The following is a 27,751-nucleotide window of genomic DNA, read 5'->3' as shown; positions in this document are numbered from 1 at the left end:
GCCAAATCCACCCTGTTTCTTTTCCATTTTTCCCGATGGAAAGATCACGTGAAGCAAGTGTAAAAGACCTTCGCCAAACCCCATAGCCCAAATACTGTAATTTTGGCACTTTTTCATCCAGAATAGAAAACTTGATCTTACTTACCTCTGTGGAATCTCCCTGTGTTCCTTCGGCACGTTTCGAGATCCAAACGTGCTGCTGCGAGGAGCTTCTGCTATGAATGAGGAAGTGCTGGAGCAGGGCAGGATATGAGCAGTGACTCAGAATCAGGGGGGGCTGTTTCTCCAACCAGGCTGAGGAATAAATGGAAATAAATCTCACATTACTGTACAGCTTGAAAGCCACCACTTTACCAATAGAAAAAGCTCAGGAACATCCACCTTTGATCTTTTCCCAAAATTTAGCTATTTATGACAATGCAGCCTTCAGGTATTGCAGCTCCTTCTAGGAGGACTGCCTGCCTTTTGTTTTCTAGTTAAACATTTCTTTTTCTTGTCTACAGCTAAACATTCACACGATGAATTTGCTACTTGAAAATGTTCAGAAAAAGGATTTTGGCAATGTTTCTGGAACAACTCTTGTCTCTCAGCTTAAGCAAGCAGTTGAGACTTTGCTTAATTCTTTCTATTGAGGAAAAAAAAATAATTAAAAACCGTTTATCTTACAATTAGTTTTGACTGATTTTTATGAATTTGGTTTCCTGTACAGCTGAGCACAGAGGCTACGCCTTGAAGTTTCTAAGCATGCCTTTCCAAACTCTACAGTGCCAAAAAAAGCTCTGCAATCAAGCACTGTTTTTTCCCTGGCTCTCTGCTTTTGATGTGCAGGTACTGAGTAATATTTACCCCTTAGGCTTCTGCCATGGCTAGCTGAAAACATTTCTTTTTCTCCTTGAGAGCTCTTGCATCTTGCTGAGATGTGGGTCTGATATGTCTGCTGTTGCATTTCATATAGAAACGTATATTTTTCTTTCAATGGGCATTTGCTGACAAGGACATTTCTATGATGGGTTTTTTTCACATAGCTACATAATTGCACAATTCAACAATTGTGTAGAAATATATTTTGTGTATTCTGTTCAACACTTATTTAAACTGCTAATTTCTGGGTAGCGTCTTTGCATTGAATTGAATCCTTCTGACATCTCCCTTTGCTTACATCACAGATATATACACACACTTCTAAATGTGCTATTAGTGTTGACTTTTGCATTATATAAACATGCCATAAAAGGCATACCCATTGATTTGAATTATTATCAAAAAGTATTAAATAATAATTAATCTTAAAAGTAAATGATAGTAATACAACCATTGTTCTAATTCATCTCAGCTCCTCTTCTGCTTGGATTAAGTAGAGATCTTGCTATTTAATCATGCTGGATGAATTAAAATATTATTATGTAACACTCATACAAAAAAACCTTTAAATGTTAAAATAAGCCTGTTTGTTTTTTGTTGGTTGTTTTTAATTTTAGGGGCTTGTTTGTTTGGGTTTTTTGGTATTAAGCTAGAAGTTAAATAATTTAAAAAACTAGGAAATCATCTTTCATTGTACTAGAAAACAAACAAAGCCACCACACTCTGTTTGTTTTAACAGTAAGACTTATTAAATCAGTCAGCTTCATGGTAATATTTCAGCAATATGTAATTTATCACTCAAATAGGGCTATAATGGAGTTGCATATTCTTTCCTGTGGCAGAATATTTCCTGAGGCACTTTACTTTTGGAAAGATTTGAATGCCTGTTGCAACTCGTATTTAGAGGGGTGGAAGACAGAGCAGAGGAATAAACCTCTGAGCTTGTAGAAGTTGTTTTCTGTCTAGCACTCAAACATGGAAGTGGAAGGCTTCCAAGACCAGAATTCCTGATGAAGTACCAAAACCATCTAGGGCTGCACTAGTGTCAAGAGAAAGTCATATTGGTGGGTTTTTTACCCCTCATGCTTTTCTGGGACCTACTCTTCTGGAAGATCCTAATCCTCCTCTGGGGGCTTCTCTCACAACAGCAGAAGTATTGTCCCAGTTAACTCAGTTGCTGGAATCTGACTCAAATGTGCCTACGTCCTGCTCCAGATAAAAGAAAATCACTCCATAACAAAGTTTAAGGATGTGACCTTAATGCTTCATCAGCTAATTCCTTTTTTATATGCTTTGAACAAGCCTAAATTTAAACCATGAACTGAAGTAATTGCCCTGTGTGTCCAGTGATTTCAACAGCCTTTTCCACTACATCCCTTTAAAGTCTTATGTCTTTAAACACAAATTTTTCTTGTGTTTTGTCTTCCACCTAGCAAAAAAACTCATGAGGTTGGAATGGCTACTGTGTTCCAGCTTTGTGCTCAGATACCCTCTGTGTCTTCCATTCTTTTCTCATGTTACTGCTGTCCTCCCATCTTGCAGGAGGAGGTAGCAGATATGGATCACTAATGCATTCTTTCAAAACCTCTCAGCATAACAAAAATACAGGAGCCACAGACACCTGTGGTCGTTTAATGGTCTGGAGTGTGAAGGCTGTGGGTCCGGTGAGCATTGCCAGACAGTTTTCACTCGATTTTCAGTGATAAACAGAAAGGAGTCATACTGATCTGTGGTGACTGCTCACCAGGCCAAACCTTTCCAGTGTGTGGTTGAGCTTTGGTTTGGAGTTGTTTTTTGTTGGGGACTTTTTTTCCCCAGGCTCATCAATGTGAGAGAAGTGAGGTGCTGTGATTGCTCAATGTTCCACTGTGCTATACTGAGTGTAGTCAAACATGGAAGAAAATTAAGACCTGGCAGCAGTGCAATTGTTTATCTTGACAGAAAGAAGAGACTGAAAGAAATATTTTTCTCTTCCTGCCCTTCCCGTTCTTTCAATATTGTCCTATTAAACTTAGCATGGGTTGAGTGACCTGAAGGAGAGTGCTGTTATGGCTATATGCTTTCAAAATCCAGTCATAATTTTTCCACAGTCACAGAGTGGTTGAGCTTGGAAGGGACCTCTGGAAGTGATCTGCTTCTGTTCCTCTGCTCAAGCCAGGCCACCTACTTGATCTTCAGACAGAGCCTCCTGTGTGTGCCCATTTCCTCTGGGCACTACTGGCTCTGTCCTCTCTGTACCCCACCTTGGAGGTATTTCCATACACTGATGAAATCCCACCTGAGCCTTCTTTGCCCGAGGCAGAACCCCAGCTCTGTCAGCCTTTCCTCACAGAAGACATGCTCCAGTCTCTTCATCAGCTTCGTGGCCCTTCACTCTGTCCCCTTTAGATTGATGTATTTGTTGCATGGGGGAGCCCAGAACTCCAGAAGTGGCCTCATTAGTGCAGAGGACAGTGAGATGAATGGGCAAGGAGACCAGCTCCTCTTGGAGGCCTTTATTGAAGTGACCAGCTCTGGGTTGGGGGCCCGAGGGGTCGCGCACACCGCTGCTGCTCCCTTTGGCAACGCAGGGGAGGGGGTGAACAGTTTTGCTTCTCAGCAGAACTGGGGCTTCTGTCCTCATGGGCGTGCCTAGGAAAACGTCCTTTGGCTCGTCGGCTGGGGTCCTCACTCTGACTCAGTTCTACTTAGGTTATGGTGACGCTTAAAATCATGTTGGTAGCGTAGAGGGACTTCTTGCCGGTAGGTCTAGTTGGTTAATTGTCCAAATTTTAGGTTGGCTCATTGTTTCTAGGGTCTTTTGTTGGATGTTCTTGCACTTTTCTTGATTTGCATATTTCCCGGGAATGTTCCGGTCGCCATTTTCTGGCGCATCGGAGGCAATACCCAATGGACACGACAAGGGTTACAGGTACAGTAGAGGGGTGCAACCAAGGTGTATGTAAGGGACTTAACAGTGGGGGGTCAACAGGGGTTTAACATTTAACAATTAGTTAATTAACATAATTAACCTTAAGTGCATTAACCGCTCTAACCATATTAACAGATGAACTTGTTCATAACAAGAGGGAAGGGATCACCTCCCTCAACCTGCAGGCAATATTTTGCCCAGTGCAGCTCAGGATGCCTTTAACCTTTTTTGCCACAATGATGCAATGCTGACTTGTGTTCAACATGGATCCTTATTCTTTCTCTTCTTGAAGACAGGGGTGATGTTTGGTCTCCTCTGCTTGTCTGGCACTGCTCACAATTGCCATCATCCATCAAGGATTATCAAGAGTGGCCTTGCAATATCTGCCAGCTCCCTCAGCATTCATTGGTGCAGCCCATCAAAACCTTGCATGGCTCAAATTCCAAGTGGATTTTGGTTTTCTGTGTGCTTCTGCATGCTCAGATGGTGTCTCTGTTCCTTCCATGTTTCTTGCTCCACCCTTTCATGCATTCTTTTGTGTCTGAGTTTTGTCAGGATCTAATTTTCTTTTTTTTTTTTTTTTGTTTCCTACACATTGCAATGAAGCAAGCACAGAATAAAACTTGGCTGAGACAAGCTACCAAGCCAACACAAATACTGAAGCTGTCTCTCTTGCTACAGGCTATTGCCTAATGTCTGCTTAGTTTTCAGTCCCTGAGGCTCCTCACTTCAGTGTTGGGAAATGTTCACATATCCAGTATCTTGTCATGCTGCTTTTAGGGTGTATAAATGTGCTTTCTCCCCTCTATTTGCTATATCCTACATATTTGCTAAAAGGTTTCCAACTGAAGCAAAATATAGCCTGCTTTTCCACAGAACACAACTCCTTTTTTTTTTTTTTTTTACCAGAGTTGCCCACATATCTGCTAATTCAAACACTGTGAATCAGACACTTTCCATAGCCAGAGCCAGGCTGTTTTCATCACCTATAAGTGAATTGATGGAAGAATGAATGGTTTGTATATTTTAATTTCCTGTATCTGGAATATAAACTTGCATTCAGCTAAGTACTGGTGCAGACTGGTCAAGGGACCTGTGTATTTTCATTTGGTGCTATGATAGCATGTTGTAACCTTGCAATTTTCCTTTTTTTTTTTAGTTGTATATTTCCTCTCTGCTTGTGTTTGTTATCCAAATGGCTTCTAAGCCTGCCGGCAGAGTTCTCAAAAAAAATTGAGTATTTTTTTGACTGTTCATCACATATTGGTGATCATACGTGGTATTACCAATAAATGTGAATTTTTCTGCTTGCCCTGTCCCCCCATTTTATTATCAGATTAACCAAAAAATGCAGACAGTCTTAATCAAGCTCTCCTCAGAAGGAAAATGCAAACTCCATTTGTCATTCTGAGCAGAAGACAGCAAGGTTGTTTGGGTAAGGCAGTACAGACCAGCTATGTCTTGTCATGCTCATCTTCTCTACATCCTGTTGATAAACCTTAATCCTTCTCCAGTTCAGGTGGAAACCAAAAGACTGTTACATGGGGTTGGTGAGCACCTGAATCTGTGTACTTTATTTATCATTTTGGACTTGGCTGCAGTGGGAGGCTTTCTAGCCCATGGGAAGCTGTCCTGGGTGTGGCTGGTTTCCCTTCTTTCCACAGATTTAGCTAATACCTTATGTGGTTAGGGCTTTTATCGCAGGGTGAGGGCAGATGCAGAGCTATGAATAATTAATGAGTTTTCATGCTGGCTTTTGAACCACTTGAGCAACAGTGGAAGACCTTTCATGGTGCAGCCATAGTAGCAAAAATTGAAGCAGTGTGTTCAGTTTCAAAGGAAGAGGCGACAGCCAGCAGCGTTGCTGTCCAAGAGATGTGCAAGTCTTGGCAATGGGAGATATTTGGCAAGAAATATGTCTCTGTTCCTGTGGCCTAATGACCTGAACATGCCAGTAGGGATGGGAACAAAAATTCAGCTCGACTGTGAGAAAGGAGCAAATATGAAGTTTATTTTTGCTACTACTTTTGTCAGTCTGATCCTTTAAATAATAAAGCTTTTGGGACAATTAATTAGCTATTTGTTTTTCTCTGAAGTCAGTTCCTCCCTTTTTTCAGAGTACCCTGCAATGGGTACTCTGAGGACTCAGGATCTCAGACACTCATTGGGGAGGATTTGTACATTTTCTATAAAGGTGTTGATGGTTGTATTTGCCACAAGGCTTCTGGATTTTCCTAGGGAATAGCAGCAAGCACTGGGAGGTGTTGGAAGTGTAATTTGCTCCATGTATGGTTGCTGTTCTCCCAGCATAAGCAAGACAAAATAGACTATTTCAGCTGGGAGGCAGCTGCTTTAATCAGGTGGGGGGAGGTTCTGGTTAGCCTAGAAATGAGCAGGGAGCACACTCACCTTTTGAAAGGTATTTAACATTCCAACCAGCTTATTTGCAACTATAAAATCATTTAGGGGTGTAACTGGGCTCCTCTCTGAGCCTGTGAATTGTGTAAGAGGCATTGAGCAGAGGTACCTGATCTTCAGTGTTGCAACTTCTCAGGCTAAGTCTCATTATAGGAGAGGTTCTTCCATGTCATGGCAGAGATACCATGAGATCCAAGAGCAAAAACAATCCTACAACTTGGTTTATGCTCTCAGAGCTATGCTCTGTGCTGTCCTGTGTGAGTTTTGTCAAACCTGAGGCATTCATTTCTGAACATGACTGCAGATCCAGCCACTCTTGCTATGTTTTGTAGAGGTTTTTTTGTCTCTGAAGGCTTATGTGTTAATGTAAATGTTATCAGCAATGGAAGTGCCCATTCTGCAGTTGTTATCTGCAGTCCTTTACCCCTGGCCTATCAGAAGTTGGTCTAAAAGTGGGGAAATTGTTCAGTTCAGCAACACTGAACAATGCTGTGAGTGTCCAAAGGCACTTAAGGCAACACCTTCCCTGTGGCTGTGACCCACAGGGACAGCAAGGTGAGCAGGGACTTTGTGATGGGCGAAGTATATAGCAGCAACTCTTCAGATCTTGGACCTCACCCTAGCGAAAAATCAATATTTATTTCTAAATTTCCTGAGAGAAAGCACAATTTTTCCTAGTGTGAAAGCTTAGGCAGGCTCTTTAATAGCTGCCTGTGTAATTAAGTTGCTGGTATTCTGCTAGCCTGTGGGGAGCAGCTCCTCAAGAGGGCAAAAAATAGTCTGTGTTGTCTTGGCAGTGAACATGGACATGAGCTTTGGGGTTTGGGGGAGATAGGAATGTAAATATAAAATATTTCTATTTAAGTATTTAAATAGAAATATTCCCTCCCCAAAAAACAAATAGCCTGAATGAAAGCACTGATGTTCCAGTTGTGTTTGCATTCAGTCTGTGACAGTCCTGCCACACAGACAAGGATGTTTTGGGAGCCATGTGCTTTCTTGCTTATCTCCTTGCAAATTTGACCAGCATTTGGCACGCTGCTGAATTGTCCTTTATCTCTGTTCAAATACACTTTTTTGTGTGGCTGCTTTGTGCTCACCTCTCAACCATGCTGACTGCTTGCATGGATCTACCAGCTGAGCTAGGACATGTCAGAGATTTGTTATACAAGTGTTTATTGCCAGGCTGGGTGCTCTATCCCATCAGCTGGGAGTGCAGAGATAAGATTAGTTTGCTTTGTGAAACGTGTAGTGAGAGATTAGTAAAATTGCTGGGCTGTAAAGCCAGGCCTGTGTAGGAGGGGTTGAGGGTCCATTGCCAGCTTCTCACCTGGCTTCTGCCAAGATGCAAAACTTGAAGGGGAACCACCTCTCTGTTTGCTGCAGGATTGCCTGGAGACCAAACCAAACAATTCCTTTCCCATCCTGCCCTTCAACCACACCCCAAAACTTATAAAAATATTCAGGCAGGGGCATACCTCTTGTGTCTGGGATCCCTCTTGGCTGTAGGGTGCTCAAGCCTGAGCACCTGTGACCTGGGAACACTAAAACCAGTTTTAATGCAAAAGTAGATAAAGTATAAAATGGAGGAGGTTTGACTCCAGGATTATCTACTACTGTTTCCCAAGTAGACTTGAAGGTCTATTGATGCAATAAATGCAGCCACGGAATCTGGTGGCTTCCTTTGGCCAAGTTTTCTGTTTCTGAGGAATTGTTTGATTTTGTTTAGAAATAATTTTCTACCCAGATTATGCTGCGATGCAGTAGGAATTGTTCAAAAATGAAGCTAAAACACATTATATGAAGCTGGTCTGCAGCTTCCACATGGCCAAAAATGCTGATGAAAGGCACTGGCTCACTCTCTTCATACCTGATGGTTTTGTGGTTAAGCATTCCAGCTGGCCAGAATATATGTTTGTTAATGGGAGCTCTTCTTTAAGGACTATTTTAAATAAAAATAAATTAAAAACCAATCAATTTCCTCCACAAACCTTTATCTCCTGAGGACCGGCAAATTGCCACTGGGCTGGAGCAGTGACAATAAAAGGTTTTACTTTTTTCCCCCTCTTTCTTGTTCCTCTTCTCAGCTGGAACAAAGTGTGCCATACAAAACAGCTTGTGCAGGCAACTGTCAGCCCCATGGTAGTCATGAAAAATGCAACTTCAAATAATAAACAGATAATCTGAAGTTAAACAGAACAGCTGTGTGAAATTTGGGGGTTATGTTTTTAATAATGAGATCTCCACCTGCTGAGAAGAGACCTGGCACCAAGGCTCACCCTGTCAGGGAGCCCTGGACACTTCTCTGTCTCCAACGTCACTTCCTCAGCTTCTCCAGTCTTTCAGTTTCTGGGCATGCTTTCCATGGCAGCCAGGAGTGCAGGAGACCTTCCTGGGGTGGTGTCCCTCTGCCTCACCCCGTGTAGAACCAGTCCATGAAACCTCCTGGAAAGCGTGGGCGTTACCTGGCCAGCTCTCCTGCCTTGTTCTGTAGGTCAGGAACCAGCACAGGGCAGGATTTTTCTCACGGTTTTGATAAGAGAAGTCAATAACATATCTTGAATAAGATAGCAGCCTCCTGTGCTGCAGATACAGCCAGATGGAAATATGAGAACAACTAGGCTTAGTTCATGAGGACAGGGAAAACCAAACCAAAGGCTTTGAAAGACCAGATTATGACAGGACTTGTAGTCCTTTGCTGATGCAGAGTTTAATCACACTGATCTGAGCTGATTAATAAGATTTCCAACAAGGTGATAAAGATATTTAATGTTTACCTACTGTTATAAAATTAGCTACAGTTGAGGCATTTTGCACCTTTATTCCATGACCTATTTTTATTTACAGTAACTGTGATAACTGCAGTGGTGATGCATTTTAGAAACTAGGGAGATGAATTGAGAGGTGTAGAATTGCTTCTAGTCCAGCATGATGCTGTGGAAAATTTGTTTCTGCAGGCAAATCTGATCTTGTTTCAAAACTGCAGTCTCAGCCCTCTAAGAGGGATGACGTGTGACAGCGCAGATCTGGCAGAAGAAATTAAGAAGAAAATATTTGCAGTCACTCCCTGTCTACATTATGGCTGTGTTACTGTTGCTTCTTACTGACAGATTCTTTAAAGATTTCCAGTTTGAATGAGACCTATCTTTTTCCTCTTCTAAACTTTTTTAGAGGTGATTTTTTTTTGTGCACTGTGATCTCATTTGAACAGCTTCTGTTGACTTATGATGTCTACTAGGGTGGAAGCTGCAGAAAAGTAGACTTTCCAGTCCAGCAAGTGGAAAAAGGTCTCTGCAAGCTGGAGATACAAATGTAAGCACCAAGTGAGCTACAGGCAGCCTTGTGGTGCTGAGCACGACTTGGTGTCCAATCGTCTTCAGCAGCACTTCATGGAATTACAGAAAAATAAGTAATTTATTAGTAAATTGCTGGGCCCTATTTTGGGCGAGTTCAAAGTTCAACCTAAGCATCCTTGATATATGAGCATCTATCCCTACATAGCATTTTTCTGTGCCAGACTGAAATGGGAGACAGGCTCTTTCCTAACAATATGCAAACAAGGAGTTTATGATTAGCAGTAATGTCACGAGCAGCTGCCAAGGACTTGCATTCGACATCAGGGAGCATGGTTCAGATGCAGTAGTTAAGCTAAGTGGTGCTGATAACACAGGAAATGTTGGAAGCATTTTTCCTGTGCTGGAAGTTAATTGTACAAACTGACCTGCTGTCACATAAGTGAATCCTGAGAGATGAATGACATAGAATGACATAGAAGCTACTGCTCTGTAATTCCCTGGGGTGCCAGATGCAGAGGAGATCACCTCAAAGAACATATGGGGTACCTTTTATAAACACAGAATGGGTAAGTTGGGAAAGGACCATAGCTGGTCATCTAGTCCAGCCTCCCTGCTCATGCAGTCCCCTGGAATATGTTACTCAGGACTGTGTCCACACAGTTTTTGAGCATCTCCAGGGAAGATCTCCAGAGTCTCTCTGGGCCTGCTGTTCCATTGCTCAGCCACCCTCAACAAAAATTTCTTGCTCATTTGCAGGTGGAACTTTCAGTCCACCAATTTCTGCCCATTCCTCTTGTCCCATGTCTCAGCACCATGAAGCAGAGCCTGCTCCCTGCTCTGACCCCTCCCTGCAGACAATGGCAGACATGGCTGAAGTCCTCTCTCAGGTGTCTCTTCTTGGGGCTGAACAGGCCCACCTCCCTCAGCGTTTCCTCATCACTGAGGTGCTCCAGTCCCTCAGCCATCTTTGTACTCCTGTTCCAGACTTGCTCCAAGAGCTCCACAATAATCCTCAAGGGGGGACCAGATTTCAATGATTCCATCCCGTGTCGTATCATGGAGGTGCTGAAGGCGCTAATGCCCACCACATATTGAGAGGAAATTCCCAAGAGCCTAGCAGCTATGGGGGTGGGGGCATTTTCTCCCTCTGGAGTTAGACTGTATGCAATTGTTCTTTAGAGCAGTTTCTGTTCCTCTGGAAAAAAAGAGATGTTAGAGAAATTACACTTGGGGTAACGTTACCTTTTGTGCATGTTTGCTACAAATATGAGAAAGATTCATTTTGCAAATTGGGAAACCAACAAATAAGTTTTCTTTAAAATAGCACAATAGCTACTGAGAACAGATGTTGGAGTCAGGGTAGCTGGAAAAGGGGAATGCTTTTTTGAGCAAAAGAGATACTTCAGGTCTCACAGGTAAAAAGATTTAAACAGTGAATTTGACAACAGGACAGATGGATCCAGGTCACTAAGTAGCAACACTTGTTTTCTCTTGGGGCTTTCCATTTGTGGTTTACCAGCCATGCCACAGCAAAAGTCTTTTGCTTTTCTGTGAAAGTGAGTCCATTTATTAGTCTTCCTCCAAAGCTGCATCCACTGTTGCTCTCCTGTGCATGTGTTTAAGGGAGCTGCTGTCTTTAGTGAAGGCAAACAGAGGGATGCTGGTGCTCCTGTGCAAGACTGGACTGGGGGTGTGCAGTGAGCTGGTTCCAGTTGTGGGAGCAGGAGTGAGTGCTGTACCTTTGCTCTGCTTGGGGCTGTGAAGTTGGGTGAGAAACAGATGAATCAGCCCAGGCTTAGTGCTGCCTTCAGGCTACTGCCTGGCTTTTGTGGAGTTTGTTGTGTTGTTCAAGGGATTTTGTTGTGTGAACCAAAATAAAGCAAAGGTTGTCAGCTCTGTGATGTGTTTGTCTCCCCTTACCTGAGGCCTTTGAAAAGGATGGGATGTGGCTAAAAGTAAAGCTGCCACCTTGGGTGGAGGCAATGGCTTGGGTTGACTTATCTCTGTGTGTTGATAGATTTAGTCAAACATCCAGAAGAATGAATAGATTTTATTTAAAATATAAACATGGCAAGTGAAGACAAAACCTGTTATTATGAAATTCCCAAGTCCTTTGACTGCTAGCAACCAAATGTCATCTAGGATTTATGGACCTCCAAGAATAGCTGGAACCCTAGGCTAAATGAAAGCACAGATTTTGCAAGAAAAGGCTTTTGTATTTAGGTGTATCCATGAAGTAGCCCAGAAGAAAATCCAACCAGTCTAAATTTGTTTCAATGCCATATTGCAGAGTGACTACTCTGTCACTTCTCACATCTCTGAACCATTACAGCTGCAGAATATAAAAGTGGAAAACTAATTGTAGAAAAGGTTTCTGTCAGGTACAGCAGCACCAGAGCCTGCACAAAACAACTTCATGTGGCAGATAAGAAGGAAATGTCTGCAGGACTTTTTACTGAACCACTAGGAAATGGTTGCCCTGCACATCTGCATAGATGTTCACATTTTTGAGGTGTCTGTGAGCTTTCTCCAAGCAAGTTCCCTTTAGGGTACACTGAAGACTAGATTTGGACTCAGGAAATATCTGATATCTGGATTCATGGACATGAGAGAAGCACAGCTACTTAGCTGGGAGCCTCCCTGGGGATATTGCTTTGACAAAAAACAACTGCTTCACTATTTATTGCCAAATAGTCCTGCTTCCATGTGATGTGAGAACAACAGAATTTCCACTCAGCTGGGAACTGAAAGTTGATCTTGATATGAAAAATCAGTGTCTGAGCACAGAGTTGATACTGGAGTGCCTCTTACACACTGAGTAAGAACAAACAAGGCTATGACTTATTCACAAAAATCATAAAATTTCAGTCTAGCAACTTGTGCAGGAGAGGTCAAGTGTTTCCAGAACTCAGTTTAAAATAACAATCTCCATCCCCCCGTGACAAGATGGGGAAACTGTCCCATCTGGAAAAGAGAGCTAGTAGAAATTCCTCCTCCTTCAAAATTTCATATAATCAGCAAAGTTTACTGTTTTGCTATTTTCAGCCAGTCAGTCTGGCTGACCTGGGGCTGAAGCAGCAAGGCACATGCACTGGCACAAGGAAAATGCAGTTCTTGGCTTTCTGGACATTCACTGCAAAGACACTGATAGAATTTGGTATTTGTTCTTTTTTGTTTTGTTCGATGTGTGGAAGGATGAGACACAAGCACAAGTTTAGTTTAAGACCTTCAGTTTAAAATCCTCCCTGGAAGTCACAGGAAGGTGCTTAAATAAACACTCAGTTGAATCAAGCAGAGCTCAGCCACAGTTTTTGTTCTGTCCTGAGAAGGTTAAGTCCAGGTAACATGACATTCATATAGCAGAGAGCACTATTTTTAATTGGACAGATTTCCACAGCCTGTTTTTTCTCACAGCTGGCTCCTGTTGAAAGTGGAAGTCCCCTTTTTGGTGGAATATTTGGTGAAAACCAAAATACTGCTATCAAGTCTTAAAGAAGGCACCTTCTCTTATGATAACACATTCAGTATTTGACTCCATTAGAGCAACTCCTGTTTTGAGAGGACTGGGCCAAAGTGCTCTGCCTGGTTCTGTACAGAGTAGCAGCTGGTGAAAAGAGACAATGAAAGGATTGTTCTAGGGAGAGAAACATGGAAGAGGTCACAAATCTCACTCTGCAGAGTTCTTCAGTTTCCTTGCTTTGTTCTAGCTGCCTTTCTTCACATGCAGTAGCCATCCTCGGGGTAAGGGGACAGCAGAAACGTCCCATGCTCCTGAAATGTGGCTGCTTCTGCTCCTGACAGTCCAAGGATCATGATGACAGACTGGACAATCACCAGCTTCCAGTGGTCTGGCACAGAGCAGCCGAGTCCCAGGCTTTCTGTTTTCCCCAGCACGGGTGCCCAAACCACTGACAATCACAGAGGACTGTCCAAAGTGCTGAGCTGGAGTGGTGACACGACTGTGCTGTGGACACAGTCCACAGAATAGTCCAGAAAATCCTGCAGATTTTCCTCTTTTCCTTTCTCTTGTGTTCTAGAAGCACTTTTTTTTTTTTTTTGCCATCTCTCTTGGCAGAAATCTGTCACTTGTATTACAAACAATGCTCCCACTGAAGGAGTGATGCTTCTCTTGACACATCTCCAGCTGCTCAAATTGTTGGCAGACCTTCCATTTAGGCAGGTGCTGTAAAAACAAAATAACTTATTTTTATTTAAAAAAATAGACAAAAAACTTCCCCAGAAATAAGAATTCTTACATAACCAGTGGAACAAGCTGCAAATCTATGGAAAAGACATATTCATGCTGCTGAGACAGAACTGACTGGGGAGAAGTCCTGCTTGGGTACCAGAGACACTGGGGACCACAGTCTGGAAGTGCCTCTCTGTGCAAATGGAAAAAGTGGCCTTCCTTGTGAAGGGATATCAGTGTCACCTTGTGTTCCTTTAAATCTACTTCAGAGAATGAGATGGCCAAGAGAAAACTGCCTCAGCCTCCTCTCAGGAAATGAAAGGATTCCTTCAGATAATAGTTCAGAATTGCCCCAGCTCTGAATTTCTCCTCACCACAGCATCCTGCCCCACTGACTGGAATGGGTGTCTGGAGAGACTAATCCTACCAGGATGGAGTTAAGCTTTACAATCTGCCTTCCTCCCACTTTTCAAACTCTTTTTTGCCTTTGTAACAGCACAGTTAGTTTCAGTAATTTCATTTTGGTTTGCATTGTTCAGGAGTTTCACTTCCATGAAACAACCTGGCCTTCTTCATAAGGTACCAGAAGCAGAAATGCATTTACAGCAGTATTGAAAAGCAAAATGCTGTGGCAGAGCACCCCCCTAGGTGCACCTCCCCCGGGCTTTACCCCCATCTACCACACACAACTTCCAAACTACCAAACAATGAAACTACCAAATTGATTGAAACTACCAAATAATGATTGAATTAGGCTAGAATTTCTCCTAGAGCTCATCTTTTGTACTAAAGTAGTACCAGCTTTATTTCTAAATAATTCCTGACAGATACTGGTTTTCTCTTTTGTTAAGAAATTACAAAGCAACAAACCTGGACTGATGGAGTCTTGATAGCCTGGACAAACTCTGCCTCAGTGCTCAACTACCATCACCCTTAGACAATTTCTTCTAACATCTGACTTAAATCTCCTTTGTTTAAGTCTGCTGTGCCTTAATTGCAGTGTCAGCTGGGTTAGCACAATAAATAACTTGTCCCATCCTCTCAAAAGACACTCTGAAGTGGGTTGTTATTGTGACCTTAATCTGCCTGGCCTTCTCCAGCCTAAACAGACATAACCAATCTTTTGCCAGAGATCACATTCCCTGGACCATTTTTATTTCTCTGGTATTGATCCAAGTTGCCCTTAAACTGGGATGCCCAAAACACGAGATGGGACAGCTTCTGTCATCAGTGAGCCACCAAAGCTGCTGCCCCACCTCCTCTTCCACAAGTTGACTGCAGAAATGACAACAAAAAGACAGCACCTGGAAGGTGCCTTTGCTTTGTCCTTAATGAATAAATCATGCTGCACCTGCCTTCAATACAAGATAAATATTTACTCTTACGTTTGTCACAGAGGTTTTTTTACTAATGGGCTAAGTCCAGGGATCAAACCAAGAAGGGCCTGGTATTAAGTAAGCGTGGAGAAGAAAAAGTTGACCTTAAATGAGCTGCTTGTGTTATGTCAATGCACTTCCCAAGAGCAAAAGGAGAAATTGTCTCTTATTTTAAGGAGAAAATACATCCTCCTCCATAGATTATGCTCTGCAGGAGGGAGTGCAATGGCTGTGGATGTTTAGCAAACACAAATGTTGGGGATTATGCTGCGGTCTGGAAAATAACTGACCATTAACTCAGTTTCCATGACTGTCAAAGAAGTTCCAAGGAAAGTTTTTTAAGGGTTATTTTGCTTCTGTTTGATACTGTGAATTGGGTACATTCACAGCATCTGCTACAGCAAACTATGCTTTAACTATTACAGTTTTAGTGAAACCACAGTATTTTCCGCTTGTTCTGCATAGACACACAGGCAACAGTCATTAGATTCAGTAGAAACTACCAAATGAGAAATCAAATAGGCAGATATTTCACCCTGTACTCTTACAAGTCTTCTGTCAAATTCTTGCTCCAAATCTGTCTTCTTTTTTTCACCCAATTTTCTTTTTTTCCCTACTATAAATAACAAATTAATTTGTAAACCATCTGGCCTGCAATACTGCCTTCTTGCTTATAAAAATATGAACATGGTGAAGGTCTGAAGAGCATGCTTTTTCTAGGAAAGGAGGATTTTTTTTAAAAATTGGGTGTATATAGGCTCAGGTTCACAGATATGATGCAAATGATGTCCCTGTATCCCAGTTAAAGACCACCTAGGATGTAATGCCTGCAAAAATGCTTCAGTTTGTATCATCCAGCGAGTCTAATCTAAAGGCTTGCACTGAACTTGAGTACTGAAGCTATGAAGTTAAGTCACTTAAACAAAATAATATATTTTTAATACTTACAGCTGAGTTCTCCTTGGTCTTCTCTTTGTTGGACATCTGTTCAAACAAATGCATGGGTTTCAGCATGTAGGATAGACAACAGACTTCAGAAAAATGAGATTTAATATTAAGCAACATACACCAAAGCTGTGGATTCAATGTACTAAATGTTCTGTAAAACACAGTCCAATATTCTATTTGCTTACAACCCAGGCTACCATTTCAGAAAGGAGAGATTTTGGGATTGAAGTGATAGCCCTGCTCCCCATCTTGGGACAGAGTCCTGCTTCACTCTTGGGTTGTTTCTGAGGGAAGGACATGACTTCTACAAGAGCTGCTGCAGATCCTGGATGAGATCATGGCCCTGCTTTCCCCTGATCTTTGCTGAGGCACCCAGGGCTGCTAACATTGAGGAAGAGGGCACGGACTGAAAACATGGATTGTCCTTCTCCATGAAAAGTGTGGTTGTCCCTGCTCTGTCCCTTAGATGTTAGCTCCTGGATAGGGGCTTAGAGCGAGTGCTCAGCTACATTGGCAGACTCCATCTGGTCCACAAGATGTCTTTTTGAGCTTTTTTAGAGTCATCAATCCAGCTACACGAGGGTACCCACATGACAGTGAGACTAGTTACATTTCTGCTTGATCCCAGCAGGATCCTGACCCTTAATCATCCAGCCAGTGACTCTAAAGCTCTCAGGACTGAATTATGCTCTGATTTCTCCTTCAAACTGTGCTAAGCTGAGCAAGCTACTGACCCCAGTCCTGTTTCATGCCATCTGTCCAGAAGGAGCCTGCAGGGATCACAGCTGACAAACCATGGCCCGAACAGACACCAAGTCTGAGTTACTCTCACATCCAGAAATTACTTCCTGTGAGGCTCAGAATTCACAGAATCACTGGGTTGGAAGAGACCTTAGAGATCATTGAGTCCAACCCAGCCCCAACACCTCAACTAAACCCTGGCATCCAGTGCCACATCCAGGCTTTGTTAAACACATCCAGGGGTGGTGACTCCACCACCTCTGCAGGCAGCCACTCCAGAACTTTATCACCTTTTCTGTAAAAAACTTTTTCTTAATATCCAGCCTGTATTTCCCTTGGTGCAGCTTGTGTCCTCTGGTTATGTCAGTAGCTGCTTAGAGGAAAAAATGACTACAACTACCCTTCAGGGTGTTGTAGAGAGTGATAAGGTCACCCCTGAGTCTCCTTTTCTCCAGGCTGAGCACCCCCAGCTGGGAGAAAGACACAGAAAGAGGAAGAAAGGCTCATACACAGGAAGAGAAAATCATAAAGAATAACATATCCTGGGGCACTACACTTCCTCCCCGGGCACTCCAAGATTTTGTTAATGCCATGATTTCCTACTGCCAAGTGCAGACAGCTTAGATTTAAAGTCATATTTCATCTCTTCCTGTTGGATAACATTAAGTATTTTGGCAAGTGAAAAAGGATTCTTCTAATTTGGTCACGCAAATGAAGTGTCTCATTACCTTTATAGGATGCTAGATTAGAGGACCTCCTTCTCCACAGGCAGCAGATTAAACCAGTTAGAAGACCAATCACAGAGACAATGCCAATGATGCCAGCTGCTTGAGCACCTCGTCCTTTTTTTTCTGGGTTTCCGTCACTTTCTGTGCCAGGGCCACTGCCTTTCTTCTGTTGTGTGTCTAGAATAAAATAGAAAAGGATGTCATAAGGTGTAAATTTTCACATTTCATACCAGGCAAATATTTCACCATGTTTTACATACATAAAAAATTCTGAAGGAGTCAAGATTTGTGCTATTCATATCACTGTGATTTTGGTGATTCCTTCTGAGACACATCTCTGAGCAATTATGTCTAAATACCAGTTTACTCTTCCCTGTCATCATAATGCATCCAATCCTTCTTTCTTCCTTTTACTTGTTTCCATCCAGCTTTGAGAGACTGTATGTTTGGGCTTATATCTAGACTCACTTAAAAATAAATCTATATAGAATCTATAATGTAAACCTGATAGTATTCAGAAAAATGGGTGAAAACCTGTTTCCCTGAAGTTAGTGAAGGATCTTCACTCATTGCTGCAAACTGAAGGTTTCAAATCACCTCTTACTCTTTCAAGTGCAATTGAGAGACTTTAGAAACACCCACAAAAATAGTAATATGAAGGTCTTTTCCCTCAAAAGACAACATGACAATGCCATTAGGAAACTAATGATGAGGTTGCTTAGTTTTCCTTTTTATTTGGGATGACAGCATGGTATATTATCACATAAACACTCTACTGTGCAACTTCTGCTCATGTGTTCAATTTTTATTCCTGGAAATAGTTTATATAATTTGCCAACATTCATGGGATCAGTGTTTGGGGTGTTCAGGTAAATTAGCTGTGGGTATCCAGCTACAGTTATGGAAACATTCCAACCTCCTTGCACCAGGGTGGAGAGACCTGTGAGACAAAAGCGTGGCTGCAGGCAGGACCAGGAACAGCAGTGAGATCAAACAGCCACCTCCAGATCAGCCTTCCCACTCCAGATAGATTCTCTGCACAGCTTTTTGGAAACGAAGAACTGCAGCAGTGGTACTGTAACTATAACTTCTTCATACTTTTTTTTTTTTTTTTTTAAATAGCTTTCTGGTTTTGTGAAGACTTGAGTGACTAATTACTTGCTTTTACTATTAATCATCACATCAGCAATAATTAGCACATTATACTTGTGCTGTAAGGCACATTGTTCTTTTGAGCTTATATTGCCCATTTGCTGCAGACCTAGTTTAAGTTGTGAACAGTATTAAATTGAGTTTTGGAGAAGCTGGAAACTGAACTTTGGAACTCAACAGAGTAAAAAGCAAATGTTAGTGTTGCAAGGCCATTGGGTAGGGTGTTAGTAATCATGGATCTGCTGTATGGTGGCCCCTAAAAACAATCTGACTCCCCAAACCACCATGTTCCTGAGGAACTAAAATGTTAAGCTCATCAACTTCCTCAGATGCAAGAGCTTCTCAGTGCTGTTGTCATAACACACTTGGTGGGTTATTCACTTCAGTGTGGAGGATTTAAATATCAGGTCCATGGCTAAGCATCAACGGAGCTTGAAACAAAGCCCGAGACCTTCTCAGAACATTTTGGAACGACTGAATTAATGCATAGCCCTCGTTAGTGTGCATCTACAGAGACACACTGCTTTATATTCCTGATACCTAGAAAACAGAGGCAGCATGAGGGAACTTACAGTTGGCTGATAGATTTTCCTGCAGCATCTCATTTTCTATGGAGCACTCTATTTGCATGTTGGAAGTGGCTTTCACCTTCAGTGTGCTAAAAACACTGAAAGTGCCATCGTCGTGGGTTATGATGTCTGTTTTTGATGGCTGCAGGAGACTGTTGTTCACTTTATTGATCCAGTAAACATTGGGCTGTGGGTATCCATTGCCAGACCTGCAGTAAAAGGTCACCTCCTCTCCAGTGCTGTCACTGTTCCTTATTGGTCCGCTGAGTATTGGTTGGCTGTAACTTGCTGGAGAGCAAGAAGAAAAAGAAATAGTTGTTGACACTTTGAAACGTACTGGAAAGGAAAAATTTGGAGGTGGATTCTGAACAAATTGTTGGGTTTCACACCATTCTCATGACTTGAAAGAGAAACACCTGCAGGTTTGGTCTGTAAACCAGAGAGCTGAGAGAATCACTGGGAGGGCAGAAAGCTAAAGCCAAACCCAAAGGAAGAAAGGACCAACTTCAGCTGCTGTCACCCAGTCACATGCAAGAGCTCTCATACTCAAAACAAGAAGAAAATAAAGAAAAGAAGAAGAAAACCAAGAAGAAAATAAACACACGCTGGGTAAACAGCTTTTCCATGCATGCAAGGTTTACATTCCCTGTATGTAACACTTAAATTTAGCAGAGCAGACTTCATTTCAGCAAAGGGCAGAAGTCTGGTGCAAAATAAAAGGTGTGCTTAAATATAATACCACAAATTTGAGAAGTGGAAATGAGAATTTGGACAAAGTGACATAAGCTCTTACCTGCTAAGCTGAGAACCACTTCTGCCTGGTGAATCACTTTGGGAAGTTCAGTTTTCTCCTGCACTATGCATTTGTATGTATGTCTATCGCTCTGGCTGACATTTAGCAATAGCAGAGAAAAATCACCATTTTCCAACCTATCCCAGAATAATTGAGTCCTGTCTTTAAAGTGAATACACTGATTACTGTTATCATCTTGGCCAGAGATCAGTGCATGTACAACTGAACATTTCTCCTGGTAGGAATCATCAGCTATTTGCCAATATACACGTAGATTTTTTAATTGCAAGGTCTTTTTTTCATTATAAATGCAACTTAGTGTGGCGTTGTCTCCAAGTTTACTGATGATGTTCTTCTTCTCTAGTGCAGTAACTACAAGATTAAAAGAGAGAGAGAGAAAAGTGAGGTTATGTGGGGGGGAAAGTAATTATTTTCAAGTACGTTATGCCACATAGAGACTCTGGTATTTATAGCAGGTAGGTGAGGATGCTCTCTTCATAGTCATTCCTATCCCCCAAATTTCCAGTGGCTAATTCTCTCCATGTCCATTTGTCTGTTCATTGTCCAAAGGGACAATTTCTCTGAGAGCCAAGCAGTGTTATTCATTCCTAGCTCCATGGACAGATACATTTCACTTTGCACACAGCCTGCAGACACATATTCAAGTCCTCATGCTTCAATAATCACTTCTTTTTTTTTTTTTTTTAATTAATAAAAGAGCCAGATAACTCTGCTTAGATCACAACAAGTGGAAACATTGATAAGTAAAAGTGCTGCCATTATTTTGAAACTCAAAAAATTAAGAAGGGGAGTAGAAGCAGTATTTCTCAAAGCTGGCATGATAAAGCAACCACATTTTATTGCTACTGTCAGTGACACCCTCTGAACAAATACACTCAGCTTGCAAACCAGCACAACCAGTTAGCTCCAGTGACACATTCATTAGACATTTACATCTTGAGTGTCACTTGGGGATGGATCCTCTCTGCTGGATCCATCCCCTCCAGACCAGCAGCCAAAACCTCCCTGGTGCAACTGGTGGCACCACAGCAGTGTCTGTGCTGTGGTGCCAGGCAATAGGGGTTGGGCATGGGGCTGGATGGGAGAAATTACAGCTGGGAGAAGGGATTATGTGGGTGGGTGACAGAGGGAGAGGAAGATGAAAGGAGTGTGTCGGAATCTGTGATATTGATGATTCTGAGATTGTAGAAAGTCTCTGTCTTTCTGCCCCGCTGCCAAAGCAGAAGCCATAATTGGTCTGTGCTGTTTCCAGGTTGTTTATTCTGCTTATCTCTAACATGTTCTGCTGCCCTGCCCAGCTCTGTCCTGCAGGGCAGCGTGTGGGGCTCTGCCCTCAGTGGGATGTTACAAACATTAAATACCAGAAACTCCCTGGGCTGGATTTACAATAACATGCCAATATCTGTCACCTATGTTGGACAGTGTGTCCCCAGCCTGAACCAACAGAAAAATGCCAACACCACAGTGAGACATGGAGGGCATGAAGAAGGAGAAAAAGGACAAGACACACCCAATTTCCTCCATCTTGTCCCCTTTGGACCCCTCATCTAGAATCCTAAAATTTTACTTTTGTACCCGTGCCACACTTAATTATTACTGATATCAAACACTCAGAGCTGGTAATTCATCCTGTAAGATTGAAAACTCTTTTCCATGGACAGAGATCACAGACAGTGTCTCTGGGGGCTCTGTCCAGGGGGGTTCCTGACCCCTGCCAGGGTCCCAGACCTTCCAGGGTAGCCAGAGGGGTGCCCTGGATTCTGACAGGAGTGGAGGTTTGGAAATGCAGAAACAGCACGTGGTGAGGTGGGAGGGAGGTGTTAAAGGGGAACCTGTCTTTGTGAGGGTGCACTGGACTCAGAAACAGCTCATCTACACATCTGAGTTGGGCACCCTGGTCTAAAACTACCACTGAGGCAGACACAGTGCTTGCAGGGAGAAAGGCAGGATATTTGCCAAGCACTGGGACTGAAATAACAAGCTTGAACTGCAACACAATTGCTTGGCTCAGATTTTGGGAGACCAGGAAAATGAATGCCCTGGCAAAATGGGTGCAACTCCATGACTGGTTGAAACAGGCCAGCCAGGATCTATTGAGACTGAATCTGGTACAGTTTGTCCTGATATTGGGGCCAGGGAATTTCCTTGGTGACTTTGTTGAGGTTCTTCTCAGTGATTAAGCAAGAACAGAAGAGAGAACTTTAAAACCACTTAAATATCACCCGGTGGTGTGATTTAATTCTATCTTTGTTTTGCAAGGGATATTTTAGAACTGTAGTAAAAGTAAAATTATTAACAGTAGGAGTAAATTTACTACTAATAAGCAGTAGTAAAATTACTAGTATTGGCTACTTGATACCATGATATATAATTCTACTCTTGAGTGTACAGGCATGTTAGATCTGCTTATCAGCAGCTCTTTTTACTGTACTTCTAAGGCCTTTTGTTGACAGAGATAAGTACACAGGGAGGTCTCTGAAGCAAGCAAAACAATCTGAGCAAGAGCATCCATAAGGTCCCTTGCTGTTCTCTGCAATGAAATGGATAAAAATTGATTGTGTCTTCTTTCCCTGATGCATGTCAGAGAAACATTTCACTCTGAGGAATTGTTCAGTATCTTGTAGAAAATACAGAGATGTTCTTATTGTACATTTTACAACTACTTTGTGTATTTGGCCAAACACATTAAAGGGAGGGCAGTTACATGTTTACTGAGTTTTTCTGAACTTACCAGCTTTCTGGATAAGAAGGAGCAGTAACAGAAATCTGTACCTAAAACGAAAAGCAAACAAGTGTTACAACTGACTTTGCATCTCTGTTGTTTAAATAAGCAATAAACCCAATTTTGATTGTTTTAATATAGTGGCAGAAGTAGGTAAATTAGGTACTGCTGCCATGTAATGCCCCACTAAGTATTTGCATTTTTGACAGCTGCAAAACTTCTGTTTATACAACTCAGCAGTGGTTTGGTGGCCAAGGCCACGAATAGCAGCAAAATGCACTAATATTGGAATCAGGGCAGAGGGCATGAAGCTGGTGTTGGGCCTGTCTTCTCTTCTGAAAAACTTGACTGGTTTGCTGGACAGACAGGCTCTGGAGGCCATCTGGGTCACTGGGAGGGACAGTGGCTGCACAGGTCAAAACCCAGTTTTCCAATCTTTTGCTGAAACCAAGGGAGTTATCATTTTGTCTGGTTAAAGGAAAAACAGCAGCTGACCATGCTGCCCATCAGGTTGTGCACTGGGTAAAAATGTGTAAACAGGAAACCTGCTGATAGTGGAGAGCTGTGCAAAGGTTTTTGCTGGGAAGAATTTGGTGTGTTTGATCACTCGAGGGGCAAATCTGTGCAGGAGTTTCCCCAAAAGAAAGGAGGCCATAGGAAACCCAATTTAACCCATTCATCCCACAGGGGTTTAAGGGAGATAAATGGACAGCACTTCCCTGTGAGTTACTTGAAAATAGTGTTTTACCACCACACCTAGTTACAAAATGTGTTCTTGCTCCTCCAGGCTGCTGTATGAAGTGGAAGAAAGGTGATGGTAAGTTTTGGAATGAGAATTATGTGGGTGAGCTGGGCACCTTGATATTGTTAGGTGCAATAAAGATGAAAAGCTGAGCTGGCAGGCAGAGTGACAGGAGCACTGGCCTGTCACCAGTGTTCCCAGCTCACCTTTGCAAGCAGGACTGGGAACACTACCTGGGCTCAGCTGGCTCCCTTCCCCCAGAGTTCTCATGATACCTTAAGTTTTACCTTTCATATTTTCCAGCCTCTGTACTGCATTAGTGTATAACTCTGAACTTCATACAAAGTGTTAGCAAGTTCTCCTCACAGTTTAGTTAGACAAAATCTTTTTCCAGCCCAGAACCAAGGACACTGTTGCACCTTCAGCCCCAAAAAGTGCAAACAGCAGCGAATTGAGGAGAGCAATCTGAGAGGATGGGACCTCATAACCTGAAGCTGTAATTGTGCAATTAACAACAATTAATTGTGCAATATGGAAATGAACCAAGACTTATATAAGTGTGACTCAGGTGTGACTCAGGAATCCATCTTGGGTGTAGCCTCAGGCTCTTGTACTACCAGTGTATCCTTTGAAAGCCTTTTAAATAAATCCCTACATTATTCTTTTAACACTGTCTAGCCTCTGTTCTAGGCAGCCTCCCAAGGCATCACTCAGCCTCAGCCAGGCCCAGGACTGAGCCCTGGGCTGGGCAAAGGGGCAGCAGCTCCCACAGGCCATTTCTGTCCAGGACTGAGCTCCAGAATCTCCCACCCAGGCCAGTCACTGCCTTCCCTCCAAACCAACCCTGCTCTGCCTGGCCCTCCTCCCTCCAAGGTCTGACCTAAGCTCATCTCAGCAGCCATTTCTCACTGTGCTGTGCTTACAAAGCCCCCTCTCTTCCAGGCTTCCTGCCCTTTCCACACAGCTTCTGCTCCTTTGTCCAGCCTAGCACGGGAATTCACACATCACTTCCCAGGCTCAGCTTTGCTTCTGCCCATCTTTACTCCCACCACCTGCCTGGGCACAACTTGGGGCTCCTCTGCTGCAGAGGAGTGTCTCTAATTTCCCACCTGCCCCCCAAGAAAATTATTATATTCTCAAACATATTCAGCTTCCCATGCAGAAAGCAGAGGGCATTCCTGACACAAAATCTACCTCTACTTGAAGTCCCTTTTCCAGAGACTGAGGTGGAGAAACTTTAGAGGAGAACCAGTCTGAATTGTATTATTTTTTGTATAAAGAAAACACTTTATTTTCTTCTTCTGTGTCCTTTGAAATGATTTGATAGATGAGGCTTGAAAAGTTTAAGTGGATGCCCAGAGTAGAAAATTTCTTCTCTATTACATGAGTAAATCTGCAGTCAGTCTAAAAGGAAGTCTCCCAGGGAAGCACACCTAAGCATTCTGTTCTGTCTCTTCTACTACTTTTCTTACATTAGATAATTTGTTAACCAGTATCAAAAATGTAAAACATACAACTCTAGAAAACAGAACAACAATAGATTTTCTTTTACTCATGCATAAACATAACTGTAAAGATTTTGACAGTGGCTTTTACTCATGGATTTGTATTTTATTCCTGTGGTTTTTTTTTAACGCTGTGCAGGAGTCATCACTTTTGTGCTGAGCTTGTAGAGGTCTGTCTTGGCAAGCTTAGCTCATGTAGTCCTCAATCCTTCTTAATCCCGTGCCTGTGTTTTATTATTCCCAACCCAAGTTAGAAGCTGTGGATATAGCAACTCATTTGAATAGAATGAAAACAGTAACTGACTGATGCTTATGTGACTCTCTAGGGAATTTCCCACGGTAGGCATTTGCTAATGCAAACAGACATTTATATATTCAGCCAGAACTGATTCTCATATGTCCGTATACAAAACAGATCTTATTTTAATAAGTGATGCCACAGTCAAGGTTGGACACATCCAGAGATGCCTCATCCTTCTTCTTGAAGGAAGAGGCAGCTGTGGTTTTGTGGGGGCAGTGTCCACCCACGATGTCCCCCTGGAATAGCTTTAGTTCCAAGCATCAATTGGAAAAAGTGAGCAATGCTTTGCCTGCTCTCTAGATTTGCTCAGATTTTGCCCTCTGCATTCACTCAGATCCTGTGTCCATCACTAGCAGTGAGCTCAATTAAGTTCTGGCATAGCTGTGCTACCTTCTTCAGGTCTTGGTCTCCTAATTAAAAAAAAAAAATATTTAAACTTTTTTACTTTTTCAATTCTTTCCCACACCTTCCTCTTCTGCAAGTGTTTTAAAATGCTGTGTGAAACAGGAGAAAGTTGCACTTCCCCTTTCATGGGTGAGATGATTCTTCCTACCAGCACCTCAACTTTTTCATCATTACTCATCTTAATGCCATGGGATATTGCCGCTGTGGCACACTCTAGCACACTGATGCTTGAAATGACAACTTTGGGGGCTTTGCTCCACTGCTAAGACCCACTTTGTCCCTTAGCCTGGTGGAGACACGGCTCTTCTTGATCAGTGCCCTAAGCAGGTCACCTGCGGAGCTTTTTTAACACTGCTGTAAAGCAGCGCTAACCGGGGCAATAAACCGCAGGTGAGTCACATCCTATCGCAACCCTCCCGTTCAAAACATTCATAAAAGGCCCGGCGACTGCCTGGAGCCCTCGATGGCGTTGTAGGGACAGGGAGTCCCTGCCCGGGCTGACAGGGAGCTCTGGAAAAGCCCGGCTTCCCCCATCCCATCTCCCTGCCCATCCCGCGGCTCCGGGAGCGCTGCGGGCGGACGGGACCTGCTCCGGAGCCTGTCCCGGGTCCGGAGGTCGCCCTGGCTGCAGTCCAGCACCCCAACCCCCGTCATCGCCTTCCCTGTCCGCTGCAGCAGCCAAACTCGCGTTTCCCTAAGGGAAATGCAATCCCTGCACGCTGCAGCAGCCAAACTCGCGTTTCCCTAAGGAGAATGCACATCCCTGCCCTCTGTAGCAGCAAAACTCGCGTTTCCCTAAGGAGAATGCAATCCCTGCCCTCTGTAGCAGCGAATCTCGCGTTTCCCTAAGGGGAATGCACATCCCTGCCCTCTGTAGCAGCGAATCTCGCGTTTCCCTAAGGAGAATGCAATCCCTGCCCTCTGTAGCAGCCAAACTCGCGTTTCCCTAAGGGGAATGCGCATCCCTGCCCGCTGCAGCAGCAAAACTCGCGTTTCCCTAAGGAGAATGCAATCCCTGCCCGCTGCAGCAGCCAAACTCGCGTTTCCCTAAGGGAAATGCAATCCCTGCACGCTGCAGCAGCGAATCTCGCGTTTCCCTAAGGGGAATGCAATCCCTGCCCTCTGTAGCAGCAAAACTCGCGTTTCCCTAAGGGGGATGCAATCCCTGCCCGCTGCAGCAGCAAAACTCGCGTTTCCCTAAGGGGAATGCACATCCCTGCTCTCTGTAGCAGCAAAACTCGCGTTTCCCTAAGGAGAATGCAATCCCTGCCCTCTGTAGCAGCGAATCTCGCGTTTCCCTAAGGAGAATGCACATCCCTGCCCTCTGTAGCAGCCAAACTCGCGTTTCCCTAAGGAGAATGCAATCCCTGCCCTCTGTAGCAGCGAATCTCGCGTTTCCCTAAGGAGAATGCAATCCCTGCCCTCTGTAGCAGCAAAACTCGCGTTTCCCTAAGGGGGATGCACATCCCTGCCCTCTGTAGCAGCAAAACTCGCGTTTCCCTAAGGAGAATGCAATCCCTGCCCTCTGTAGCAGCGAATCTCGCGTTTTCCTAAGGGGGATGAAATCCCTGCCCGGGGAGCGGCCGCCGCGTCCCAGCGCACGGCGCGGCAGCAGCGACCCTTCCCCCGCGGCCACCACTCACCCTCGCGGCTTCATCGCGCCGGGGCCGTGCCGAGCCGTGCCGAGCCAGCCGTGCCGAGCCAGCCGTGCCGAGCCGTGCCGAGCCGTGCCGAGCCAGCCGTGCCGAGCCGTGCCGAGCCGAGCCGAGCAGCAGCCGCCCGGCTGGGGCCGTTCCCTCTTCCCTCCCACGCACGCCTGCCCCGCCGGGGATTTCCGCTTTCCGAGCGCCCGGCGCGGCAGCGGGGACCCGGCCCGGCCGTGTCGGGGGCTCCCATCCCCACTGAGCCCTGTCCAGACCCTCCCTGGGGCCGCTGGGTGCGGGATCCCGGCTCCGCACACCCTGCGGGGAGGACGCCGCTGCCCGTCGAGCCTCCCAGCGCTGCTGGGGAGCGCCGGGCAGCCTTTGCCATGGCACGGCGGCAGCGGCGTCCTCTTGGCTCTGCGAGCTGCTG

General features: G+C 43.8%; 1 protein-coding gene and 1 long non-coding RNA gene across 2 annotated transcripts in view; one reads left to right on the top strand and one right to left on the bottom strand.

Annotated features, from left to right (window-relative positions):
- Positions 1–421: 421 nt before the first annotated feature.
- The window catches only part of LOC110475696 (uncharacterized), a 338,194-nt gene continuing 310,864 nt past the window's right edge, over positions 422–27,751 (top strand). Inside the window, exon 1 of the long non-coding RNA XR_014957025.1 lies at positions 422–4,787. This is a non-coding gene — a long non-coding RNA (uncharacterized LOC110475696). The remainder of the gene's footprint in view (positions 4,788–27,751) is intronic.
- ICOSLG (inducible T cell costimulator ligand) lies at positions 11,517–27,497 on the bottom strand. Its single transcript, XM_021540030.3, has 8 exons — positions 27,416–27,497; positions 27,322–27,357; positions 22,735–22,775; positions 19,983–20,354; positions 19,193–19,477; positions 17,469–17,645; positions 16,000–16,035; positions 11,517–13,669 (listed from the first exon to the last, which is right to left on the bottom strand). The coding sequence occupies exons 2-8, from the start codon at positions 27,333–27,335 to the stop codon at positions 13,659–13,661; spliced, it is 936 nt and encodes a 311-aa protein (XP_021395705.3). The 5' UTR covers positions 27,336–27,357; positions 27,416–27,497; the 3' UTR covers positions 11,517–13,658.

Source organism: Lonchura striata, chromosome 1 (assembly GCF_050655825.1).
Source record: "Lonchura striata isolate lonStrDom1 chromosome 1, ASM5065582v1, whole genome shotgun sequence".
NCBI classification, from domain to species: Eukaryota; Metazoa; Chordata; class Aves; order Passeriformes; family Estrildidae; genus Lonchura; species Lonchura striata.
The sequence above is the reverse complement of the archived record's forward strand: the minus strand, read 5'-3'. Positions and strand labels throughout refer to the sequence as shown.